This window comes from Solea solea, chromosome 1 (genome assembly GCF_958295425.1).
Source record: "Solea solea chromosome 1, fSolSol10.1, whole genome shotgun sequence".
In the NCBI taxonomy this organism is placed as follows: Eukaryota; Metazoa; Chordata; class Actinopteri; order Pleuronectiformes; family Soleidae; genus Solea; species Solea solea.
In genome coordinates this window covers 24,356,850-24,384,347 of record NC_081134.1, presented here as the reverse complement: position 1 = coordinate 24,384,347, position 27,498 = coordinate 24,356,850, and the positions used below count along the sequence as shown (strand labels likewise).

General features: G+C 39.6%; 1 protein-coding gene across 2 annotated transcripts; it reads right to left on the bottom strand.

Annotated features, from left to right (window-relative positions):
* Positions 1 to 1,163: 1,163 nt before the first annotated feature.
* Positions 1,164 to 25,650, bottom strand: fam110b (family with sequence similarity 110 member B). 2 transcript variants are annotated; one of them, XM_058633554.1, is made up of 5 exons: positions 25,516 to 25,650; positions 11,859 to 12,465; positions 9,974 to 10,389; positions 6,879 to 6,989; positions 1,164 to 5,579 (listed from the first exon to the last, which is right to left on the bottom strand). In XM_058633554.1, exons 2-5 carry the CDS (start codon positions 11,979 to 11,981, stop codon positions 4,676 to 4,678), a joined length of 1,554 nt encoding a protein of 517 aa, XP_058489537.1. In that variant the 5' UTR covers positions 11,982 to 12,465; positions 25,516 to 25,650; the 3' UTR covers positions 1,164 to 4,675. The 2 variants fall into 2 exon arrangements, with proteins under 2 accessions (XP_058489537.1, XP_058489546.1); XM_058633563.1 differs by lacking the exon at positions 6,879 to 6,989.
* Positions 25,651 to 27,498: the final 1,848 nt, after the last annotated feature.

Below are 27,498 nucleotides of genomic sequence, written 5' to 3'. Positions count from 1 at the left end.
TTGTTTAATAAATCATTTATGTTTTCTTCCTGTTGTAAAACACATTATTGTCTGAATATTGCGAATATGTTCAACATGTAATGCTTTATCTTTTTCTGCTCTTCTGTTTCACAGGTTATTAATAACAAGTTTCCATCTCTCAAGATCTTTCCGTGTCCCCTACTTTCTGTTTTAATTCCTGTGATTTGTCCTAGACATTCTCATCTTCCTTTTTAAACTTGGAATTAGTTTCAATTCCTCCCTCGCGACCTTTTTAAATTTAAATCTTCCTTCTTCATCCAAACTGTCCTCTCTCCAGTCCACCCTCTTTTATTGCCTTGACTTCCTCCCGTTTGTTTTGCCCCTGTGCCCGTCCAGCCACAAAACTCCATATCACCCTCCTCTTCCTCTACCTGACTTGCCATCTCGATCCAGTCACAAACCAAATTTCCCTCCAACTAAGTCCGTCTCATCTGCGGCTCCAGACATGTTTTCTTCTTATTCTGTTGTGATCCTACATTTGTACTGTACCATTATCAACCAGTAGATGGCACCAAGCGACTGGTGTGTGTGTGTGTGTGTGTGTGTGTAACCTCTTGAGTTCTGGTCTTTATCAATGAAATGTAGTTGTGGTTGTCGACAGAAGTCCAGTGGTCTCCTGTGAGAGTGTTGTCCTCCTCTTCAGGACCCAGTAGAGGATCTACTGGGTCAGTCGCCACCGGAAGTAAACAAACAATGTATTATATTTATTTTTAAAACAATGACAGCACTAATTTCTACACATTTCTATTTCTAGGATCTTGGTTTAGCCATCTGGTTGAGCCAGATGTTCAACCAGATCTGCCGTAGCTAATGTGTTAATTCACAGATTTGCAAAGCTCACATGTTTGACTTAACTCTGGAGATTATTTGTGGAAAAAAAGGAAACTCCACTCTGGTATTATTGACCTGTAAGTGTGGTCAACTGACACATGAACAACAAATCTGTGGCAAAATATGGCAAACAAGACATTTATTGACAAAATGCAAAAAAAACCATGAACATGTTTTATGTATTTATTATTATTATTCTTGTTTTCAATCAAGCAAAATACTTTCCTGTCTGTGGAACAGTCCAGCCCAGTTTGTCCCTCAGGGACGAAACAATAGATTTTTTTTTAACAAACCTTCAGACAGAAAAAAACTGAAATCCAACACATGGCTTTATTTACATTTTCTTACACCATATACACATGAAAGAAAAAAGTAAAACAAATGAGGTCTCACAGAAGAACTCTTATCAGTCAAGGAAAAAGTAACACACAAACACTGGAGACAGACACTGAAATATGACGATGCTGTCTTTATTAATGCTGATGGTGAGAAGCTACAGGGTTTCCTGGGCTGTGGCAGGGGCTAGAAGCAAGTGACAGAATGGCAGGTCACAGTGTTTGACAGGTGTTGGACATGCTGAGGACAGAGTGACGAAAAGTCTCTCTCCAGGCTGGATTCACTTCAATCTTAATGAATAATTCATTTAAATATGTTTTAAAGGACAATTCTGGCTACTTTCACGCTTGATACAATATTTTAATTCACATAACATGTAAGACTTATGTGTTATTGAGTTACTGGCCTGCGAGTCTGAAGTGTGGCTACACTTTTAAAGACAAACTTCCACTGTTTTACTTGTTTGAGTTAGAAACATCAAGTGAGCGTCATCCCCGAAGAGTCAGCTCACACTGAGGCGTACTTGCTTCCTGTGCCAAGAGCCGGCATGAAACAGGAATTTGTGCTCTCATCAAAAACATGGCTGCCAGTGGGAACATGCTAGGAACCTAACAAAAGGCTCATCTACATCTGATTAAGAAATGGTTGTGTGGTTTCTCTCACACAAAAGACACAGGATTTTCAGATCTCCGTCTGCATTGTTTTAGTAAGTTATTGTCATTGAAGTCTGGACAACAGATTTCAAATGTAGAAGTTACAAAATAACACCTTTGAACTAAGTGATGGAGGCAGCACTGGATCAACAGCTATTGTGTGTCGTGATGGACAATCCCTGGGACTTTGGTGTGGGCAGAATGGTAAATGGACTTTTCTAGTCTTGATGACCACTCAACACTGCGTTACTCTGCATATGTGCAGTGCATTTTCTATCACTCATCTTTCATACCCCATTGACACGGGGCCCAAGGACACATTGGCACATAGAGCAGCAGAGCCCTGAATCAAACCCACAACCACTGAGCTACTGTCGCCCCCAGCACATTACCAAGGTAATGGCTGTTTTCAGTGACATAGTCTGAAGTTGGTGTAGATTTTATTAATCTTAAAGTAATATTTAATATAATATCTTATCAGTTTTTTCCCCATGTCCCCTGACTGCACTGTAAAAAAAATCTGTAGATTTTACAGTGAAAAACTGTCAAACCATGACAGAAAAAGACCGTAAACTTAAAAAGAGGTAATTACAGTATTTGTAACGGTGAAATACTGTAAAAATATATAGTTGCCGAAACAATAATTTTTGCATATTTTTTCCTGGAAAAATTACATTAATCTACTGTTAAATAATTGCACCGAATTAATTACAGAAATATCCTTTTGCAGGTTTTTTTTGTAAAAAAATACATTTTCTTACTGTTAAACTTAATAACCATTGTGCTAATTATGTAAAAATACCATAATATTTATAAGAGCCAAAACCTCTGGCAACCACAGCTGTCTGTTTTTACTGTAAAAACAAGTTGTTTTTTTTACTGAATAAAGTAGTGTTTTATGTTAATAAATGCTGTTTTATTTTATGGGGAAATCCTTTACTTATTCGGCATTTTCACGTTAAATATTTGCTAAAACATTGTTACTTTCAATTAAAAACAATGTTATTTATATGGTAGAATATGGAAAAACATGTTATTCATATTTTTATGTAAGACAAAGTTCTACCGTATTTATTACGGTAGAATTCTGGAAACCACAGCTGCCAGTTGTTTTACCGTAAAAATAAATTTTTTTTTTTTTTTTTTACAGTGTGCCATGTTTTCACTGAAACTACGTTTCCATGTCACAGGTTAATGAAGCATTCTGAAGTAAGGATGTGTGTTTTCCCCCAGTCCAAGCACACGATGAATGATTACACTAACCATATGCATCAAACTTGCAGGGGGGGGGGGGGGAAGAGACAGATGTCGGAATAAAAGTGGAAACCATTACCACAGGCTCAGCTTCTGTTTCACTTCACTTCCTCTACTTTTAACTTCCGGAACATAAATGTTGGCTCTGCCCAGGACGTGGCACTATATCCTCGATCACGACACAAACATCTGTTTAGATAATAATGAAAAATAATTAAAATGGTCAAATAATATTCTGATACAGAATAATCTGATCTATATTGTAAGTTTACACAGTGTTGGAATTGTTGTACAGAAAAAGTTTAACAGTGGGGTACTCGGAGCACACACTGCATCACTACTAGAGCTGCAACTAACCATTATTTTCATAATTGATGAATCTGTCGATTATTTTCTCGATGATTCCTTTGGTCCATAAAATATCAGAAAACCTTAAAAAATGTTGATCGGCGTTCGTCAAACCTGGAAAAGACGACGTTCTCAAATGTCTTGTTTTGTCCACAAACCCAAATGATTCACTTTTAATGATTTCTTTGTTCTCCAGAGCAAAGAAATGAAGGAAATGCTCACATTTAAGAAGCTTAAACAATCAGAAATCTTGTTTTAATCAAGAAAAAAGCTTCAAACCGATTAATGGATTATCAAAATAGTTGTCAATTAATTTAGTAATTGATTAATTGTTTCAGCTCTAATCACTACCCTGCCAGCACGTCCATGTGGGCCCCATGAGGGACATATTCAGGGTGACAATGGTGGCCCCACCCGTGTGTTACTGAAACCATATGGGATGATTACCCAGCATCCACCTGCAGGCCTCAGGGGGGTTTGTGATGCTTGCTACTAATCACTCCCGGATAAGTCGATGTAACATCAAGTATCTGGAGGGAGTGAGTCAGTTGAAGCCTGGACGCCAAACATAAGCATCTGTATTGGGACGCAATAAAGACCATGAACATTCAATGGTGACTTGACTGACTGACTGAACTCCACTCAGTGGAAACACACGTTCAGTACCAGTTAGTCACCATGTGATGGGGGACTTGGGGTACACCCTGGACAGACGGACAGGGACACATAGAGACAAACAGCCATTCACACTCACAACTACGGTCAGTTTAGAGACCTGATCCCCACATCTGCACGTGTTTGGACTGCGGGAGGAAACCGGAGGAAACCCGAGCACACACGAGGAGGACGTGCAAACTCCAGGTTCTTGCTGCAAAGGCAAGCGTGACAACCACTTGAAGGACAGTGAATTAAATGGTCAGACATGTTAGACGAGACAAACTGTTCTCTGTAATGCTCTGTTGTGAAGCAGGTGCTTTATGGGTTCATGGACAGAGTGACAGTTTTACTTATTCTTCAAAACAAACCGACACTAAGTTCTGTTGTTCCTATCCATCCATTCTTCTCAGTGTTACTCGGATGATTAGTTCTTTTTCATCGCTTTATTTTTTAAAACTAAAACCCGTCTGTTTTCTTATCTAGCTTTGTTAAACCCAGCTGTTGGTTTTATTTTATTTGTCAGTAAATTTCAGTTTATCTTCACGTTGACTGTCCATTCGCCTGTCGTGCTCTCCTTAAACATGCGACACTTTCTGAGTCTCTCTTGCCTGTTTGATGCTGTACAGCCACTTGATGACTCGTGCGTTTCTCTCCACAGCTGAGATACCGTAGGGAACGCGCTCCCCGGCCTCCTCCTCGTCCTCCGCCTCCCCGTCTGACACGCCATCGTTGGAGGATCGCCGTGACCGATCGCACTCAGACGAGATCATCGAAGCCGATCTGAAGTTCAGGCTGACAATGTCCGAGTTGGCTCGAGCAAAGTTCTCCGGACTGACGGCCTCCAGCTCCTCAGGGTCGAGGCCGCAGTAGTTAAAAAAGCGTTCCACGTCCGCCCCGGCCCGGGCGTATCGGTCTGACAGGTCCGATTTTGATCTGTGTAGCGAGGAGCGACGAGCCGTGGACGGCCCGAGATCCAGCTCCACGTTGGGATCGATGGAGGCACTGGAAGGCTCCGCGAAATCACAAGCTAGCGACTGAGGGGTGGCGTTATCACAGGGAGCAGGGGATGGAGTTGGCCGAGGGGGAAGCAGTGACAAGGACAGAGCAGGGGGGGGGAGAGAAGCTGGGTTGGGTTTCGGAGGGAGGGGCGGAGCCGATGAGCTGCTGGATCGAGCCGCACGAAGTGGTTTGCCATTGCACAGTCGCAGGAGGTCAGAGGAGGAGTGGGAGGTGAGTAGAGGCGGCAGGGGAGAGCGAGAGCGTCCAACAGCTCCTCCGTCACCTCCTCTTTCATCCAAGACTCGTCTGCTGAGGTTGAGGTTTCCTCCCTGCTGTGGACTACGACGCCCCCCACTGTTGACTGGTGGGACCTTCAGGGAGCGGGAGAAGGAGCGCAGAGAATGTGAGGTGCTTGGACTAGGTGCCAAGTCTGGTGGCTCCTCGTTAAGTGTGGTTGTAGATCGGTACGTTAACGGTATCCTAGGAACAGAAAACACAAAATGAATTCATGTTACATGAGTAACAAGGTAGTCGGGCTGCACGATAAATTGTTAAAAAAATATCGCCATCTCGATTCACAACGACACGCGATCTCATTTCTAAATGACAACGATTCTTCTGCATTTGAATTCATGAGCTGCGTCACTCGTCATAAACGTTTTCCTCTCTGAGTTTCCTGAACACAGCCTCTCACCACATGAAGCCTTTTACGTCACGTGATTCAGTGGAGGTGACGCTGAGTGAGTAAGTGTGCTCTAACAAACACGGATGGCGATGAAAACCCAGGTGGTCGTGACGCCGCTCGTGATCGCAGGCTTTCAGCAGTGCTGTCGCTGAATACACCAGACTCCTTTATTAAATGATGAGATTTAAGACGTTTCCTTTGCTAAATGTTGGAGACGAACCAACGTTTGCAGGAGCGTGAAGTCTTTTTAACTGATCTACAGTTCAGCATTGTTCGCCTCTTCCTGTGATAAATCACACTGTTTGGCACTTCACTTGAATGATTCTGATGTTTTGTTCAAGAGTGCAATAAACATTTGGATTTGTGAAAAAATCGCGATTCCCATGTTTTCGTGCAGCCCTACGAGGCAGGAAGACTTGGATACACAGAGATGTCAGATCGTGAATGGACCAGGTTACCCCACAACCACTGACACAGCATAGTTCACACTACATGACCTTCAACCCGAGAATATGGTCGCTGACAAGTTCTTCTTGTAACTGTAAGAAAGCAAGCCTCGCTTTGACCTCACAACCAATTATGATGCCAGTCCTGATTGGCTGGTGAATGTGTGAATGTGTTAGTCAGCACCAGAAAGTGACGTCTACTATCGATAACAGGAACTCGCTCTGTCACCAAAGTCAGGATCTGTGTAGGTTCACTCGGTCTTGGGAGTCCTGACTGGTTCAGTATCTCTCCTTATTTGATAGATTTGTCTCGTAGGAGCGACCGCAACACAGAATAATATGTAAATGAATTTAAGGTTATATCAGGTAGGTATATAATCCCAGCTGTTTGAGTAATCTGAGTAAGATCACCACCAGACAACCACTCAACAGGACAGATGGGAAGAGGTCGCTCTCGCTCATCTGGTTTTGACTGACACATTCACCAGCTGATCAGGATTGACCATGATAATGAGCTCTCACATAGAGTCATGAGAAAGTCATGGCTAATCGTCTCTAATCGGCACGTGATCGGCACGTGATCGGCACGTGATCGGCACGTGATCGGCAAGTGTGAAATATTCAAAGACATGGCCCATGGAGACTCACCTATGCCTCCCAAACAAGTCGCAGACCCCGATCTCATTTCCAGTGTGCTGGAAATTTGATCCAAGTCTGTGACAATTCAGCCAATCAGAGACCACGTTGGGGAGACCGCAGCTAAACCCCGCACAGGATCATTAGAGAGAGGAAGAGGAAAAAGAGAAATTCAACATGAAAAAAGTGACAGAGATGACACTCAGTGCTGCTTTAGTGACTGTTTTAGTGACACAATCCAAGCTAAAGCTGAAGCCTGGTTTCACGCCTCATAACCCAATGTGACCACATGTTTTCATGGTGTTTCCTGCGCCGCAGCTCGTTCATGTAGTGTGAACTTACAACAGCTATGAAGACTCCAGATCATTGTAAATTGAGGGATAAAGTGATTCTCACACTCTGTGTTGTATCGTGTGAACTTGGCTTTAAGATCGATGCTCCAGAATCTCTATATTTCGACTGAGTCCAAATATAAGACAAGGTTTTTTTCTTTGAAAATATCCTATATTCCAGGTGTAGACTTTTAAATGTCAACACATCTGCAACACCTGTTGGCACCAAATCCCTGTTTAACAAGATTGTTGTTGGATGACTGAAGTGACCTGTCCTGTAAACTCATGAAACAGTCTGCTGTAAAGTGAAGCAAGTTAAGATGTTAATGATACCACTACTTTCCTATAGTGGTTATTGATCTGGGGGTTTCACGGGACTCTTATGAAGAAAGAATGTAACAGTGATATTTTAAATCTTATTCTGAAGTATATCTATGTTCATAAAATAAAATCTCTGTTTACAGATCAATGTTTTTTTTTTTTAATATGCTCAAACAACCATGTTTCGGACAACACTAGGATTTAACCAAAATTTTAAAATTGAGAATACTTTGATGAGGATGAACATGTGTCCATAGTCATCCATTCATCTTTACCTGTAAGTATTTCAATAAATAAATTCATGACATTTCCTGAATAACAGTTTTAATGTTGGAACCATTTCAGACAATATCCATAAACAGATCTTTGAACCGACTAAAAGCTACTATTAACTCATGGTTGCATAATTTAACTCATCGCGAGTTAACTGCTAGTATATCATCCTGAGGTGGAATTAAGCCACTTATATTCAGGGTTGTCTTATGTTTGGACTAAAGCTGAAACGATTAATCGATGAATCGATTATTAATCAATAACTAAATTAATCGATAACTATTTTGATAATCGATTCAATGATTCAAAGCTTTTTTCATGATTAAAACAAGATTTTCTTAATTTCTTTGCTCTGGAGAACAGAGAAATCATTAAAAGTGAATCATTTGGGTTTGTGGACAAAACAAGACATTTGAGAATGTCGTCATTTCCAGGTTTGACGAACACCACTCAACATTTTTTAAGGTTTTCTGATATTTTATGGACCAAACGATTCATCGATTAATCAAGAAAATAATCGACAGATTCATCGATTTTGAAAATAATGGTTAGTTGCACCACTGCGGTAATGCAGCTATGTTCAGCCAGATATCATGCAAGTGAGACACACAACTTCTTTTCATTCATTGCACAACCAAAACAAATTATTTTATTCCTGACCTCCACAGCCAGTGATTAATACGGAATATCTTCATACTAATAAAAACACGGGTACATGGATGAGCCATGGTTAGGCACACTGTGATGATTCCTTATCACCTCCTGCTTCCTCCCACAATCCAAATATCTTACAGATGTGAAAGAAGAAGAATTCATCCCCTACGTGTCCTGAGATCCACTGTTAGTGCAAAGGTGTTATGATCTAGAGCTGCAACTAATGGATTAATCTGTTGATTATTTTCTTGATAAATCGATGAATTGTTTGGTCCATAAAATATTAGGAAACTTTAAAAAATGTTGATTGGTGTTCGTGTCAAACCTGGAAATGATGATGTTCGCAAATGTCTTGTTTTGTCCACAAACCAAAATGATTCATATTTAATGATTTCTTTGTTTTCCAGAGCAAAGAAATGAAGAAAATACTCACATTTAAGAAGCTTAAACAATCAGAAATGTTCTTTTACTCATGAAAAAAGCTTCAAACCGATGATCAAAATAGTTGTCGATTAATTTAGTAATCATTACATTACATGTCATTTAGAAGACGCTCTTATCCAAAGCGACTTACAAGGGAATTGAGTACAACCTGCCGGAGGTGGAGTTGAACTTGCGACCATGAAGTCTTTGACACACAGGGTACCGGTCTTAACCACTGAACCACTCCACCCTGGTTAATAATCGATTCATCGATGAATTGTTTCAGCTCTAGTATGGTCCTACTAATAAACCAAACATTATTCCACTGAGTTGATGAGTTTGAGGCCACATGATTAATATTTACATAATACGACGGCCACCAATGAGTTCAGATCAGAAGAAGACCAGTGGAAATGAATGATAAGAAGACGGGAAGACTTTGCCACAGAATGCATTGTTTTTCCTTTTCTTGATCACAGAGCAGATTTGTTGTGTTTTGCTTTCTCCATCTAGAATCTAAGTGGAATAGAACGACTACTGTCCACATTTGATCACATGACAAAAATGTCTTGTCATGTCATACCATAACATACCAGTACTATCATCATTAGGGATGAGCTGATATGATACTCAGTGTCAAAATCACTGTTCACACGTTCTCATACAGCTGGAGAAGGATTTTGTTAAAACTACTTGAAATGGCACAAAGGTGTTAATGGCTTATTGGACACAGAAAAGTGACATTGTGCTCGCCCTAATAATTATTACAAGCATGAATCCATCATTTGTTTCCTAAACAATTACGTTGTTTTCATTTCTAGATAGTGAATTAAATTGACTGGAAAAGTGTGGCTGATAATAACTGCTCGAAGCAGAAAAAAGAAAAGTGGAAAAGAGAGCACTGTGAACCTTCTGTGGAAAAACACTGACCATTGTTACTGTAATGATGAAGCCCACGGTGACGGCAGGTTAGTGACAGTCACATTAGAACATTAACTTCACAATAACTTCATTACTGATAGCTCTCAGTGTTTTAGAAACTACAGCTTTAAATGTTAACCACCGGCCGTTTACACAATAAAGAGTTAAAGGAAGCAAGTTTACCCTGACGGTGCCCAGCTCCTGGTCACCACTCCCGATGACCTCTTCATGACAGCACTTTTAGCTCCACCTCCTCGTCCTTCAGATCCTGCTCCAGAGGACGATGAGTTTAGCAGATTTTTCAAGATCTCCAGGTTTAAATTCTCCCGCTTGCTGCTGCCGCCGCCGCAGCTTGTTGCACATGTGTCTGATTTGGCGTTGTTATTGGAAGCTTTCAAAGGTATCCCTCCTCCATTTCCACCTCCACTCATTCCAGAGCCTCTCTTGGACAGCAAGGCGTGGCCGATGGGAGGCTTGGCCAGCACGGGCGGTTTGATTGGCTCCTGCCTGGCATTGATGACTTCCTGGCTCTTGACGTACTTGGCTTTATCAGCTTCTAGTCTCTCTACAGCACTGAGGCGTTTTGGGTTGGGTTCCACCTGAAAGCAGATTCAACACAAATGATGAACACAACACCATCTGGCTACAACCTTTAACTACAGCATGTACACAATGGACAGTACAAGCACATTCATTCCTGGGCACTCAGCTGATACTGAGTATTGCGCTCTACGTTGGTGTTAGCCACGCCTCTCTGTCTCGCCTGCAGCTGGTTCAGAATGCAGCAGCTCGTCTCTTAACTGGTACTCGTAAACATGAGCACATCGCTCCTGTTCTAGCTTCACTTCACTGGCTTCCTGTGCGTTTTAGGATTGATTTAAAGATTTTATTATTAACATATACATCATTGCACGGCCAATCTCCACAGTATCTTATAGACCTTTTAAAACCACTTCATTTATCCAGGACACTCAGATCATCTAACCAGCTGCTTCTGGCTGTCCCGAGGTCTAGACTGAATCTTAGGGGGGACAGAGCCTTTTCAGTTGCACCTTCAAAGCTCTGGAACGCTCTGCCACCACATTTTCGGCTGTCTCCCACACTGCCTGTTTTTAAATCAAACCTCAAAATGCACTTTTACTGCTTGGCTTTTGGCTCAGCATGAGAGTTGCCCATTTTAATCCATCTTTCCTTTCCTATTGGTCTTAACGCTTTTCTTATTTTAATGTTTCTGTTGGTTTTAAGTTGGTCATAGTGTTTTCTTATGTTGTTTTAATGTCTAACTGTACAGCACTTAGGCCAACTGTTGTTTTTAAATGTGCTTTATAAATACATTTGGATTGGATTGGATTCACTAGGGCCGTAAACTCCCGGTGTTTTGCCGTGTTAATTTCATACAGTCTGTGGTTCATTTGATTTCATCTGGAGGAATGTACCAAGTGCTAATGGGGGTGCTTTCAGAGCAGGTGACAGTGTGTCTTCAGAGAACACGCCCCTTGTTTTCACTATTTTGGATTAGCCCAACCCACAGGAGACAGATAGATTAAAGCAGTGGTTCTCAAACTTTTTCTGTTGGGCCCCCCCTTTGGAGGAAGACATTTAAAACAGTTATTGTGAAGTATATGTATGTATATGTAGGAAGACAAAAGTTCCACCTGCTAAACTTTAGTTAGGACTTAAAAAAAAATGACAACTCACGCCCCCCAGGGGCTGGATTAAAGATTCATTTTAGGCTACAGTCAGTCGTCCTCTAACATCCATGTCAAAGACATCAGCAGTGTGGCAGCATTTTACAAAAATAGATGGTGGGGAAAAGTGGAACGCAAAGTGCAAGTGTAGTGAAATTAGATTATGTCACAGCAGATGTGAATATAAAATATTGTCATTGTGCGACAATAAATAAGCATAAAAAATTTGTCAGTGGGAACTCGCATAGAATTCAAAGAGGTCGGTATTATTAGTCTGTTATGACGATTATATGACATCAGTCACATCGGCGAACCTTGGCGGGTTTGCCAATATCCCATAATACATCTGCACACACACAGATTCCACATTACAACAGTACCTGTCTCCTGAAGTAGTCCGGGCCCTTGTTGAGGATGCGGAGGGGCACCGCAGAACCAAAGGCCGCCGCGGAGCCAGTAGCCTTGCTATCTGGCAAGTCTGGAGGCAGTGTCTCTGTCGGCATGGCAACAAGGCGACTGGGGTGGCCGGCCGTGATGGCAGCAGGTGCGGGGGGGTTGACAGAGGGTGGGGGAACAGGAGGACCCCCAAAACATGAAGACGAAAGGTGAAGAAGAGAAAGTCTAAAATGAGATGAAACCCCACAACTGAGCCAGAGCCTGGACTGGAGAGCTGCAGAGGTGCTGCAGTCAAACACTACTGCATTGTGAGTAAGACGATGGTTTTCTGTCAGCAGCTCTGACTTCACTGGTCTTTACTGAGACGTCTTGACTGGTCTGTGACTCTTAGGTTTGGATCCAAGCACGATGGACAGGAATAATTGATAGAGTGGTAAAAGAACGATAATGGAAAGTAAGTAAAAGAGTGGCGTGGACGAGCGGTTCCACAGGGCCCGAGGAAAAGCAGAGGCTGATGGGAAATAAGGAACAACCACCTCTTGACTGCAGCTTCAGCTTCAGCTCTCACAGAATCACCACAGAATTGTAAATCTGCAAACAATGGGAGAGAGAAGAATAAGGGCTGAGAGCTAGACTGACATGAAAAAAATAAGTCTGTAGCTGTATGGAGCATTCGACATCCAGACCATAACAGCCCTGTTCTTTGAAAAGTAATCTAATATCTAATGGAACATGACGCAGAACTGATCGGCCTCATAAAGAAAGGCTCCAAATGTCTTCTCTGCTTTCATTTTTACTTTCCAGGTTCTGTACACACACACACACACACACACAAACACAAACTGTTAATCACAAATATGTGCATTTTGAGAATTACTGCTCCTTCTTTGAGACTAACATATGCTGATAGTTATTTTACAGACATTTACATTTACTCTCAGAGCTATCCAGTAGAGAAGCAACCAAATAACCTAACACCCAGATGCCTAACCTTAACCTGAATTAAAGCTGAACATGGGGACCAGGCTTTTATATTTTATACTTTTACAGGTACACTCTTGCAATCTCAACAGACGATAATTGCCTGCAGGAGAACAACACAAGGCTGTTCATATGTGGCATTAGAAATGGACATATTTTATAAGTGTTTACCAGGAGGGGGAGGCATAATGAAACACATAAATATGTGCTAAAAACCTGACACATGCAGGTCTCACTCAAGTTTCCCCTTCATAAATCACTAGAATTTGGTGCAGCTTCCGCGAGCCTCAGGTGATGTGTATAGTTGCCTATAAATAGTCAGAAAATTGCCCCAATTGATCCAAAGTGAATGGACGGAAATAAGACCGAATAATAATGTTAAGATAACAGACTAAACAATAGGGATTTGGACATCCAAAATTTGGATTCTCCAAATCCTTGATTCGATTGGACTCTCAATCTTATTTTCCTCTCTTTCAGTGCAGACGGGACCATTTTAGAATTGTCTGGTTTAGTCTAGGATCATTGGTTTAATGTCATGATAACATCATTTCATTTTTGTAATTCATAATTCGATCGTCTTCATCGGGCATGTCCAAAGTCCGGTCTGTTGGTTATATTGATGGTGGAAGATTGTATACTGTGACGTAGAGGTATTCAGTCAGTCAGTCAGTCATCATCTACCGCTTTATCCTCTGCCAGAGGGTCGCGGGCATGTAGCTGCCAATCTCAGCTACATCGGGCGATAGGCGGGGTACACCCTGGACAGTTCGCCAGTCCATCGCAGGGCCACACACAGATAGAGACAAACAACCATTCACTCTCACACTCACTCCTATGGTCAATTTAGAGTGTCCAATTTACCTAATCCCCACATTGCATGTTTTTGGACTGTGGGAGGAAGCCGGAGAACCCAGAGAACCCACGCACACACGGGGAGAACATGCAAACTCCATGCAGAAAGGCCCTTGTTCCAACCGGGGCTCGAACCCCGGTTGGAACAAGTGCTAACCACTTCACCACCGTGTAGCCCACGTAGAGGTATTCATTTATTTTATTTTATAACATTTAAAGTGGTTTAGGTGGTTTGCATGAGGACACATTAAATTAAATTAAATGTTATTTGTATAGCGCCAAATCACAACATACATTATGTCAAGGCGCTGTACATAGACGACATCACATGAGATGTATACCCCCCCACATATGTATACTTTTTATTTGACTCGAGTACCACACTAGGGTTAAGAAGTTGACCTCAATCAAAATAAACAAGGCCCACGGGTAGATATTTTTTTTTACACAGCAGCAGCAACAGCATCAATGCGGAGGGTGGAAAATATTCTACACTGTACTACTTCATTTTAGGCTCAAAACATGGCTGTAATGTCCAATATTCACCATCAAAGCAGTGATAATAAAAATGAGAGACTTTTGCAAATTTAAAATGTTTATTCAACATCCTTCTTAGAAAGTAGAGATGCAGCGGGTGCGAAGATAAAACAATGTTTCGATGACTGAATGCATGCAGAAGGAATATATATATATATATATATATCAGTGTCGAACCTTGAGCACTACAGCTGGGCCTTCACCTCAGCCATCATTGCAGAGAAAATAAATAATCGCGGAAAAAAAAAACAACAGTACGATGAATTGAAAGCGTTAAACAACTGCAATTCTTTAATTAACGATGACAAGGACGTAAACAAATAGACCATAACATCAATAACATTCCCCGCAACAAGATACATTCTCAACACATAGTTGAAATTAAATAAACATACTTAGTGCAAACATAGCCAACATCTGGAAATATAAAATGTGGTCACCCCGTGACGCTGCTGACACAGACGCCGAGGCTCATTTCATCACCATGGACAGCGCTATGAAATCACGGCGCACAACAAACCACAACAAACCATTGAGAAATTCATTCATGAGCATCCTCAAACTACAATACAATTTCAAATGCACAAACTGGTAATACAAAAACTATTTTTTAAGATACAATGAAGTGCAGCACTCACTTTAACGTTCTGAAACGTACAGTGGATTATTCAGCTTGAAAAAACATTTGTAATCCCTGTATGTGACTTTGAATGAACACTAACATCACGTAGATTAACGACGTTGATGAAAACTCACCCCAGAAGAAGAGAGGTTAATAAGAGGTTTTGGGTGCTTTCTTTTTATCGCTGGCATCATGTCGTCATCTCAGACGTAACTACTGCACGTCTGTTCACCTCAATGTGTCCAATTATTCTCATGTCCTGCCACTCTCTTTCAGCCGCTAAATAATCCATCCATTTGTTGTTCATAAACTCTGGAGAACGTTTACGGCTACACGTTGCGTCTTCTTCTTCCGTCGTGTTTCCGTAGCATAGCAGAAGTGAGATCGGCGTAGGCACGGCCAGCAGCGTCTGTCTTTGTTGAGAAGTACAGCCAAAGATTTACGCTGTAACGGCCATGATTTAGCAACCTCTTCATCGTCAGGAGACTGCGAGCAAAAACCACGCTGCATAGAGTGAGGGTCCTTAAGCTACTGTACACGGATGACTGTACTCTTGTGTCCCACACTTCAGAAGACCTCCAGGCTGTCCTTAATGCAGCAACAAAGGTGGCATATAGCAGGCTGGTACTGACAGTGAACGAAAAACAGACTCTCAAAACTCAGACGCCAGGTCTTTTAGAACACAACCTACATCTCCACACAAACATCAGTGTCTATTAAGCTGTCTGCATAACCAAAGTCCTCTACATCTGTGAATCCTGGGTAACCTGCAGCCGCCACCAGGGTGTGATCGTGTGCCCCTCATAGAGATACTCGGGAAAACGGGCTGTAAATGCATTGAGACCACAATCACCGAGCACCAACCACGATGGCCGGGGCACGTCATTAATGTATGCCCTGTCATTGGCTGCCCCCACAGAGTGCTGTATTGCCCACTACACCCTGGCAAACACTCTGCGGGAGGGCAGAAGAAGCACTTTAAATAGGGGCTAAAAACTGCACTAAAGCGGCGTAAATTCAAGCCGGAGGTCCTTTGAAAAATGGCTGCAGACAGAAACTCCTGGTGGCAGCTGTATTAAGAGGGGACCCATGTACTGGATGAGGAGAGGACAGCAAACAAGGCACAGGAGGATTAGATCCATGGCTGCCAGTAACACGGACACCAACACCACTACAACATACATGCCAAACATGCAAGAGAACCTGTGGGTCCATGGGTCTTTTCAGCCATCAGAAGACTCACTTCTAAAAGACAGAAGTGGACTCAATGGACAACCACAAGCAAACAAGCAATATATGCATTTGAATGCCTCTTTCGCAGCATATAGCAGTATTCCAAAGCCTGGTCCTAATGATAATTTTTGAGGCTCTAGTTAAAGTTTGCTGAGGATGTCCGTGTGTGTGTGATCACAGGGCAAGGAGTCACTTATTGGAAGCACCAGGAATGAGTCATGTTTCATAGATCATTTCGAGTCAAATGAATGAACCAATTATGTAGAAGACTATACATTGTTGTGTAATAACAACCATAACAATACATAATTATGGTGGCCCTACAGAAAACACAACATTTCACAAACACAACATTACAGAAAACACAACTATAATATTATTAGTTTTCTGTAATGTTGCGTTTTGTGCAATGTTGTTGTGTTTTCTGTAATGTCGTTGTGTTGTCAGTAATATTGTGTTTTCTGTAATGTCATGATTTGTGCAATTTTGTTGTGTTTTGTGTAATGTTGTTGTATTTTCTGTGATGTCATGTTTTGTGTAATGTTGTTGTATTTTCTGTAACATCGTGTTTTGTGTAATGTTGTTGTGTTGTCAGTAATATTGTGTTTTGTGCAATGTTGTTGTGTTTTCTGTAATGTCGTGTTTTGTGCAATGTTGTTGTATTTTCTGTAATGTGTTTTCAGTAATGTTGTTGTTTTGTAAGTAATGTTGTTTCCTGTAACGTTGTGTTTTGTGCAATGTTGTTTTCTGTAATGTCGTGTTTTGTGAAATGTTGTGTTTTCTGTAAAGTCGTGTTTTGTGCAATGTTGTTGTGTTTTCTGTAATGTCGTTGTGTTGTCAGTAATATTGTGTTTTCTGTAATGTCGTGTTTTGTGCAATTTTGTTGTGTTTTGTGTAATGTTCTTGTATTTTCTGTGATGTCATGTTTTGTGTAATGTTGTTGTATTTTCTGTAACATCGTGTTTTGTGTAATGTTGTCGTGTTGTCAGTAATATTGTGTTTTGTGCAATGTTGTTGTGTTTTCTGTAATGTCGTGTTTTGTGCAATGTTGTTGAGTTTTCTGTAATGTCATGTTTTGTGCAATGTTGTTGTGTTGTCGGTAATATTGTGTTTTCTGTAATGTCCTGTTTTGTGAAATGTTGTTTTCTGTAATGTCGTGGTGTTGTCAGTAATATTGTTGTTTTCTGTAACGTCGTATTTTGTGAAATGTTGATTTCTGTAATGTCGTGTTTTGTGAAATGTTGTGTTTTGTGCAATGTTGTTGTGTTTTCTGTAAAGTCGTGTTTTGTGCAATGTTGTTGTGTTTTCTGTAATGTCGTGTTTTGTGCAATGTTGTTGTGTTTTCTGTAATGTCATGTTTTGTGCAATGTTGTGTTTTCTGTAATGTTGTATTTTCTGTAATGTCATATTTTGTGAAATGTCATGTTTTCTGTAATGTTGTTGTGTTGTCGGTAATATTGTGTTTTCTGTAATGTCCTGTTTTGTGAAATGTTGTTTTCTGTAATGTCGTTGTGTTGTCAGTAATATTGTTGTTTTCTGTAACGTCGTATTTTGTGAAATGTTGATTTCTGTAATGTCGTGTTTTGTGAAATGTTGTGTTTTCCGTAAAGTCGTGTTTTGTGCAATGTTGTTGTGTTTTCTGTAGAGTCGTGTTTTGTGCAATGTTGTTGTGTTTTCTGTAATGTCGTGTTTTGTGCAATGTTGTTGTGTTTTGTGTAATGTTGTTGTGTTTTGTGCAATGTTGTTGTGTTTTGTGTAATGTTGTTGTGTTTTCTGTCATGTTGTTGTGTTTTCTGTCATGTTGTTGTGTTTTCTGTCATGTTGTTGTGTTTTCTGTAATTTTGTTGTGTTTTGTGCAATGTTGTTGTGTTTTCTGTAATGTTGTTGTGTTTTGTGCAATGTTGTTGTGTTTTCTGTAATGTTGTATTTTCTGTAATGTTGTGTTTTCTGTCATGTTGTGTTTTCTGTCATGTTGTATTTTCAGTAATGTTGTGTTTTCTGTCATGTTGTTGTGTTGTCAGTAATATTGTGTTTTCTGTAATGTCGTGTTTTGTGAAATGTTGTTTTCTGTAATGTCGTTGTGTTGTCAGTAATATTGTGTTTTGTGCAATGTTGTTGTGTTTTCTGTAATGTCGTGTTTTGTGCAATGTTGTTGAGTTTTCTGTAATGTCATGTTTTGTGCAATGTTGTTGTGTTGTCGGTAATATTGTGTTTTCTGTAATGTCCTGTTTTGTGAAATGTTGTTTTCTGTAATGTCGTGGTGTTGTCAGTAATATTGTTGTTTTCTGTAACGTCGTATTTTGTGAAATGTTGATTTCTGTAATGTCGTGTTTTGTGAAATGTTGTGTTTTCTGCAATGTTGTTGTGTTTTCTGTAAAGTCGTGTTTTGTGCAATGTTGTTGTGTTTTCTGTAATGTCGTGTTTTGTGCAATGTTGTTGAGTTTTCTGTAATGTCATGTTTTGTGCAATGTTGTTGTGTTGTCGGTAATATTGTGTTTTCTGTAATGTCCTGTTTTGTGAAATGTTGTTTTCTGTAATGTCGTGGTGTTGTCAGTAATATTGTTGTTTTCTGTAACGTCGTATTTTGTGAAATGTTGATTTCTGTAATGTCGTGTTTTGTGAAATGTTGTGTTTTCTGCAATGTTGTTGTGTTTTCTGTAAAGTCGTGTTTTGTGCAATGTTGTTGTGTTTTCTGTAATGTCGTGTTTTGTGCAATGTTGTTGTGTTTTCTGTAATGTCATGTTTTGTGCAATGTTGTGTTTTCTGTAATGTTGTATTTTCTGTAATGTCATATTTTGTGAAATGTCATGTTTTCTGTAATGTTGTTGTGTTGTCGGTAATATTGTGTTTTCTGTAATGTCCTGTTTTGTGAAATGTTGTTTTCTGTAATGTCGTTGTGTTGTCAGTAATATTGTTGTTTTCTGTAACGTCGTATTTTGTGAAATGTTGATTTCTGTAATGTCGTGTTTTGTGAAATGTTGTGTTTTCTGTAAAGTCGTGTTTTGTGCAATGTTGTTGTGTTTTCTGTAATGTCGTGTTTTGTGCAATGTTGTTGTGTTTTCTGTAATGTCGTGTTTTGTGCAATGTTGTTGTGTTTTCTGTAGAGTCGTGTTTTGTGCAATGTTGTTGTGTTTTCTGTAATGTCGTGTTTTGTGCAATGTTGTTGTGTTTTGTGTAATGTTGTTGTGTTTTGTGCAATGTTGTTGTGTTTTGTGTAATGTTGTTGTGTTTTCTGTCATGTTGTTGTGTTTTCTGTCATGTTGTTGTGTTTTCTGTCATGTTGTGTTTTCTGTCATGTTGTTGTGTTTTCTGTAATTTTGTTGTGTTTTGTGCAATGTTGTTGTGTTTTCTGTAATGTTGTTGTGTTTTGTGCAATGTTGTTGTGTTTTCTGTAATGTTGTATTTTCTGTAATGTTGTGTTTTCTGTCATGTGTTTTCTGTCATGTTGTATTTTCAGTAATGTTGTGTTTTCTGTCATGTTGTTGTGTTGTCAGTAATATTGTGTTTTCTGTAATGTCGTGTTTTGTGAAATGTTGTTTTCTGTAATGTCGTTGTGTTGTCAGTAATATTGTTGTTTTCTGTAACGTCGTGTTTTGTGAAATGTTGTTTTCTGTAATTGTCGTGTTTTGTGAAATGTTGTGTTTTCTGTAAAGTCATGTTTTGTGCAATGTTGTATTTTCTGTAATGTCGTGTTTTGTGTAATGTTGTTGTGTTGTCAGTAATATTGTGTTTTCTGTAATGTCATGTTTTGTGCAATTTTGTTGTGTTTTGTGTAATGTTGTTGTATTTTCTGTAATGTCATGTTTTGTGTAATGTTGTTGTATTTTCTGTAACTAGAGTTGTTCCGATTCCGATACCGGTATCGGAAATGCCTCTGATACTGCCGAAAATGTGGGTATCGGTATCGGCGAGTACTGGAGTCCATGCACCGATCCGATACCACGTTATTTAATAGAGCTCAGTTAGCTCTGACGCGGTTCTTCTTCGCCGCTCTTGAAACAGTTGCGCTGTGCTGTTTTAGAGGCGTGAAGAAGAACTGATCACCCGACGCCTGTAGACTGTAGACAAGGAGCTAACGTTAGCTCATCATGTCGGCGGTTTGGCAGTATTTACCAGTTAGCTCCGTTAGCGTTGTTAGCTGCGCTAGCTCCGTTAGCGCGCCTACAGTCAAACTGGAGCAGCCGTTTATTAAACGTAAAGAGCAGCGCTACAACTAACCAGCGTACCTGTGTCCTGCGTATGTATGCCTCTGTTTTTAAAGTTTAGCGTTACTTCAGAGACTCATTTTAACAATCTGGAGTCATGTAAAAATGATGTCACGCGCGTCCTTTCCCGGTCAGTCGTCATGGAAACATGAAGCTCTGCCAGTGCCGCGGTGTTTGGACCAGAGTGAAAACAAACGTACAAGCTGAAAAACGAAATAACATATCACTGGTAAAAATAATTTATAAAAATACATAATTTTATAAAAATACATCATTTATAAAAATAAATGATGTCCATTTGCTGTATTCGTTCATGTTTTACAGAGGGTTTAACCTGAGCCAAACCTTACCACCAATGATTTATTTATTTATATATATATATATATATATATATATATATATATGTTTACTTTGGTCATGTCAGTTAGATCACTCATCATCACACATCATCTTAGTGTAGTTTACACAATAAACATAACCAAAAGGGAAAGCCGGAGAAGCAAAAGCTTATCTAGTCCCGTCCCCATTACCCACAGAATACATATTTTCATCATACAATACATCATTTTTCTTTTTCTTATGACATTTTGACAAAAACATGTTTCAGCATCAGGTAGCACTCAGATGCAGTCTAGCTCTAGACAGTCAATCAGACTCCATGTATGTCAGCTGTTGTTTGGTTACATTTGCTTCCACTGCCGTATCCACATGGTGTCTACAGATTTCTGTCTCTGACCTTTGTCATACTTTCCTCCTGGGTCATTCTGTATCGATTAATGGTCATCTCTACATACTTCTTTTTAAATACACTCCGTTTTGCTGATTTTTTCATCTCCTCATCCAGATTATTCCACTGTCTGACACCCGTGACTGATACGGTAAAGGATTTGGTGATGATAATCATATCACAGTCATGCAGGCGTAGTATGATATATATTATTTTATAACACACTGGTATCGGTATCGGTACTCGGTATCGGCCGATACCCACAGCACAAGTATCGGAATCGGTATCGGGAGGTTAAAAATGGTATCGGAACATCTCTATCTGTAACATTGTGTTTTGTGTAATTGTCACGGGGTTCTGCTGAAACTCCTTAATAGACCCAAAGATGATGGCGTAGTCGACTGATATTGTTTCTCTGTTTATTTGTCCAAGCCAAGATGTATACCGTGAAAAAATATTTACAGGTGAAAATCGAGAAAAAACAAAACATGAAATGTCCCAAAGTGCTATTTCCAAAAGGACCTATACAAGTCTCAAAATAATCAAAATAATTGAATTTAGTGGTGAGCACAAAATAGGTGTTACCTCCTCTGTAACCCAATATACTCTGCTCGAGTGGGAGGTAGACCGCTCTTTATATGTGTCTTCTGCCCCTCCCATTCAAACATCAATTCTCCAAAAACACAGTAAATGAACACAAGCATGATTATTATAACAAACAACCCAGATGAAAATAAAGCCAAAATATTTCCCAAATTAACCGTGCCACAATAAATATTGCCCCCACCTTTAATAAACAAAATTGATAGATAATTAATAGAACTACAAACAATAGTGACGTCACACTAAGCGTCCCGCCATCGTCGTCACTTAAGTGCGCCGCTGACGTAAACAATGTTTGGAATGCTGCAGACGCAAACTGAGGATGAGGGGTAAGTAAGTTTGAAACAAGTTAATTGTTCGGATGATTATGTAGGAGCGGCAAGTGTGCACCCTTGACAATCTACAAATGTTGCTGAAAACTGGCAAGGCATTTTCGGTATGTGTATGCGTCTGTCTGTGCGCTCTATCAGCGAGTGTGTGGAAGCATGTGTGTGAGTGTGCGCGGCCGCTCTACCAGCGAGTGTGTGTTGGAGCGTGTGCGTCTTTGTGCTCTATCAGCGAGTGTGTGTGCCATTAGTTACGTGTCACTCTGTCACAGTAATGTTGTTGTGTTTTCTGTAATGTCGTTGTGTTGTCAGTAATATTGTGTTTTCTGTAAAGTCGTGTATTGTGCAATGTTGTTGTGTTTTCTGTAATGCTATGTTTTGTGCAATGTTGTTGTGTTTTCTGTATTGTGTTTTCAGTAATGTCGTTGTGCTGTCAGTAATATTGTTGTTTTCTGTAATGTCGTGTTTTGTGCTATGTTGTTTTCTGTAATGTCGTGTTTTGTCAAATGTTGTTGTGTTTTCTGTAATGTCGTGTTTTGTGCAATGTTGTTTTCTGTAACTTCGTGTTTTGTGAAATGTTGTTTTTTCCGTAAAGTCATGTTTTGTGCAATGTTGTTGTGTTTTCTGTAATGTCATGTTTTGTGCAAGTTGTTGTGTTTTCTGTAAAGTCGTGTTTTGTGCAATGTTGTATTTTCTGTAATGTCATATTTTGTGAAATGTCATGTTTTCTGTAATGTTGTTGTGTTGTGAGTAAAATTGTTGTTTTCTGTAACGTCGTGTTTTGTGAAATGTTGTTGTGTTTTCTGTAAAGTCGTGTTTTGTGCAATGTTGTTGTGTTGTTTTCTGTAATGTTGTTGTGTTTTCTGGCATGTTGTGTTTTCTGTAATGTTGTAATTTCTGTAATGTTGTGTTTTCTGGCATGTTGTTGTGTTTTCTGTAATGTATTTTCTGTAATGTTGTGTTTTCTGTCATGTTGGGTTTTCTGTAATGTTGTATTTTCTGTAATGTCATATTTTGTGAAATGTCATGTTTTCTGTAATGTTGTTTTGTTGTCAGTAATATTGTGTTTTCTGTAATGTCGTTGTGTTGTCAGTAATATTGTTGTTTTCTGTAACGTGTTTTGTGAAATGTTGTTTTCTGTAAAGTCGTGTTTTGTGCAATGTTGTTGTGTTTTCTGTAATGTGGTGTTTTGTGCAATGTTGTTGTGTTTTCTGTAATGTTGTGTTTTGTGCAATGTTGTTGTGTTTTCTATAATTTAGTATTTTCTGTAATGTCACATTTTCTGTAATGTTGTTGTGTTGTCAGTAATATTGTGTTTTCTGTAATGTTGTTTTCTGCAATGTCGTATTTTGTGTTATATTGTTTTCTGTAATGTCGTATTTTGTATAATGTTTTCTGTAATGTCGTATTTTGTGTAATGTTGTTTTCTGTAATATCGTGTTTTCTGTAATGTTGTGTTTTCTGTCATGTTGTTGTTTTCTGTAATGTTGTATTTTCTGTAATGTTGTGTTCTCTGTCATGTTGTTGTGTTTTCTGTAATGTCGGGTTTTGTGCAATGTTGTGTTTTCTGTAATGTTGTTGTGTTTTGTGCAATGTTGTGTTTTCTGTAATGTTGTTGTGTTTTGTGCAATGTTGTTGTGTTTTCTGTAATGTTGTATTTTGTGTTATGTTGTGTTTTCTGTCATGTTGTTGTGTTTTCTGTAAAGTCGTGTTTTGTGCAATGTTGTTGTGTTTTCTGTAAAGTTGTGTTGTGCAATGTTGTTGTGTTTTTTGTAATGTCGTGTTTTGTGCAATGTTGTTGTGTTTTCTGTAATGTCGTGTTTTGTGCAATGTTGATGTGTTTTCTGTAATGTTGTTGTGTTTTCTGTAATGTTGTATTTCCTGTAATGTTGTGTTTTCTGTAATGTTGTATTTTCTGTAATGTCATATTTTGTGAAATGTCATGTTTTCTGTAATGTTGTTGTGTTGTGAGTAAAATTGTGTTTTCTGTAATGTCGTGTTTTGTGAAATGTTGTTTTCTGTAATGTCGTTGTGTTGTCAGTAATATTGTTGTTTTCTGTAACGTCGTGTTTTGTGAAATGTTGTTCTCTGTAAAGTCGTGTTTTGTGCAATGTTGTGTTTTCTGTAAAGTCGTGTTTTGTGCAATGTTGTTATGTTTTCTGTAAAGTCGTGTTTTGTGCAATGTTGTTGTGTTGTTTTCTGTAATGTTGTTGTGTTTTGTGCAATGTTGTGTTTTCTGTAATGTTGCGTTTTCTGTAAAATTGTATTTTCTGTAATGTTGTGTTTTCTGTCATGTTGTTGTGTTTTCTGTAATGTTGTATTATCTGTAATGTCATATTTTGTGAAATGTCATGTTTTCTGTAATGTTGTTGTGTTGTCAGTAATATTGTGTTTTCTGTTATGTCGTGTTTTGTGAACTGTTGTTTTCTGTAATGTCGTTGTGTTGTCAGTAATATTGTTGTTTTCTGTAACGTCGTGTTTTGTGAAATGTTGTTTTCTGTAATGTCATGTTTTGTGAAATGTTGTTGTGTTTTCTGTAAAGTCGTGTTTTGTGCAATGTTGTTGTGTTTTCTGTAACGTTGTATTTTCTGTAACGTTGTTGTGTTTTGACCTTCAGGGCCACCGTACATAATAGATGAAATGACTCTCAAAGATGACTTTCAGGACATCTAAGACACTAAACAAAATAACAAAAGAAAATACATTACATTATCGCCACCTGGTGTCCTGGCATGGAACAGTTTGTTGTTACTGTGGCTCATTTTATTGTCATCATACTAATTTGTCTATTACCAGTGCCTAATCTTTCCAGGTCATTTACTGCAGTAGAAACACAGATCTCCTGCAGGAACCTTTAAGGTTCTTGAGCGAGGTAAATGGTACACAATGGTTCTGATCCTGTTTACGTTGATGATTGGCAATAATGGGCATAACAGCGTTGTGACATTAGCTAATAGGATTTGGACTGTTTTGGTACCTTTTTAAAAACTGTTTCCCGACCACTTCGCCCCAAGTCCCACCTTAAGTCCCCAAATAGACATGGGCAGACAAAAATGTATCCAAATACACACAATCACAACAATGGGTCCATGAGCGTTATCACATAAAGACAACAGCAGAGAAGAAGCTCTGCTCTGACCTGGAATGGACAATAAGGAGCTGCTGCTGCTGCTGCTCATCAGTTCTTCTCTCCACACCTATAATAACTACACCTGCGTAGGCGCCTGTGGCGCACCGCCGCTGAGGCAGCAGCAGCGGCAGCAGTGAGGAGGACCACAGCGCGGAATGTGCTGTTCCTGCGCCGTCACAGCCACATGCACAACTGTGCTTCAGCATGCGACCCAGCAGCAGAGAGCAGCATCTCTGTGCAGTGACTGGGTCTGAGCTGCTGCATGCCACACAGGACAGCCGAACAATAGCCATATTTTTCGACACGACTACAAATGAAGAAAATAACCGCTTTGACATCCGCGGCGTAAATAACCTTGTTGCTGTTGACATATGGCGAGCAGCCCGCGTGGCATCGCAGCTAAGACGGCTGGCTGTCCTTACCTTGTGATTGTGCTCCAGCAAACAAAGGATGCTGCAGCGGTTTCTCTCCGTTAGGTCGGTGCGTCTTTAGGGCCCGACAGCATCCTGTTCGCAGCCAGCAGTGCTGCTGTCCTCGCGCACAGCAACAAAGGCTGCATTTCCGCTTCCCGCTTCCACAATAAAAGCCCAAAGTCGACCGACGCTTTACCTCCAATACTTCGACTGTTTCAGATTCGACACATAAAAGAAATGACACTGTAAAGCAGTGGAGGAAATAAAGATCAAGTCAACCAAATTATACATAACATACAGCCATGAATATATGAAATTATATTTTAATAATCCATATTGGTGTTTCATGTCCAGGACACAGATGTGTCACAAAAGATTTATTTTGGGTCACTAAAATAAAGTTGTAGATTTATTTCCTATTATTTTTATTAGTATATTAGTATTAGTATTAGTATTTTATTTCCTCTTTTTACTTAAGATTGATTAAATAACATTAATAAAATGAAGTTGTGATACATTTATCATTCACTCATTCAAAAAAACCCATTAGGTGTTACAAAATATCTGTAAAAATAGTCAGAGATGTTTCAGTATGCACACATTTGCTGCTGTCATGATTTATATTATGAACCGACCCCTTACTAAGTCACGAAGCAGAAATCGTGTCAAATTTTTGGAAAAATCAAAAAGTGATCTGAGACAGACACAGACGGGAGGGTCAACAGTAAGTATTTGAAAATCGCATGAAACATATCACAGAGTAAAAGTGAACACTGCATCACCTGGTGAATGGAGAAAAGCTGAATGACATGAATGGGCAACGCTGTTCCTGTAAAGCGGTGTAAGTCTCTATTCACTATTAATGAGTAAAACTCATTAAAAAACAAAAAGAGATAGCTTATACAGTTTATTCACAGTAAAGTATTGGAATTATACATGTTGTGATGCTAACCTGTTTATCAACTTCCTCTCTGGTCAAACGCTTAGTCCGTGCTTGAATCACTTTAACGAGCACAAGAACTGTCTGTTCGCTGCCTTTCTCCCTCCACAAAATGAGCCAGTGGAGCACCACCACTTAGACGGTCTATAGGACCCTGCCCTGTGCTGTGAGGTGATTGTTCAGTCTGCAGTATGGGGCATGTCTTAGCAAAGGGTTAATTTACAACAATAAAAAAATATTAATATTAAAAAATTAAGCATTACTTACAAATTCCACTGAAATGAAAGCCAGCCAGCCAGTTCACGTCAGGTCAGTTGTCGCTATGGGAAAACATAGACTTTTTAAGGTAACATGAGCGATTAAAACTTATGGTAAAATTTTTTACATTTTCATTTAGTGGTAAACCCTGAAGAATTGAAATTTTTTTGTCAAAATTCAATATATATACATTGTTATTATTATTATTATTTAAAAAAAAGAGGCATTTTTCATGAGGGGACAACAGCAGAGCACTGCTGCCCTCCTATCACAGCCTCTGCGAAATTCTGCAGTTCCACGATAAATACTTGGTAACTTCTGCACATGTAATAAGCAAATGAAGGGGAAATCTAGCAATCACTTTTTGTGTTTGTTTCCTTTTACCCGTTCATTCATCAGTGACTGCACGTATAAGTGCTAATGTGCAGACAGTACAGAGCCGGCCCTGGGCATAGGCAGTATAGGCAAATGCTAGGGGCGCCGTCATCCGCAGGGGGCGCCGAAAACGGAGGGGAAAAAAAAAATACTCTTTTTTTTTTTTTACCAGTGCCATTATTACTATTATTTCGAAATATTATATAAGCCCACAGCAACATAAAGTCATAGCAAAGACTATTAAATAATGCGGAAGCCTTTTTTCTGGGTGCAACGAGCCATCGCTCTGTACCTGCCCTCTGTGAGGGGGGCGGGGTCAAGAGGCCAGCTGCCTGAATCTGACCGGACCGTGACCCAGAGACGAAGAAAAAGATTAATGACACTGTATCGGAATTATGTCCAAAAGACTGAAGCCATCC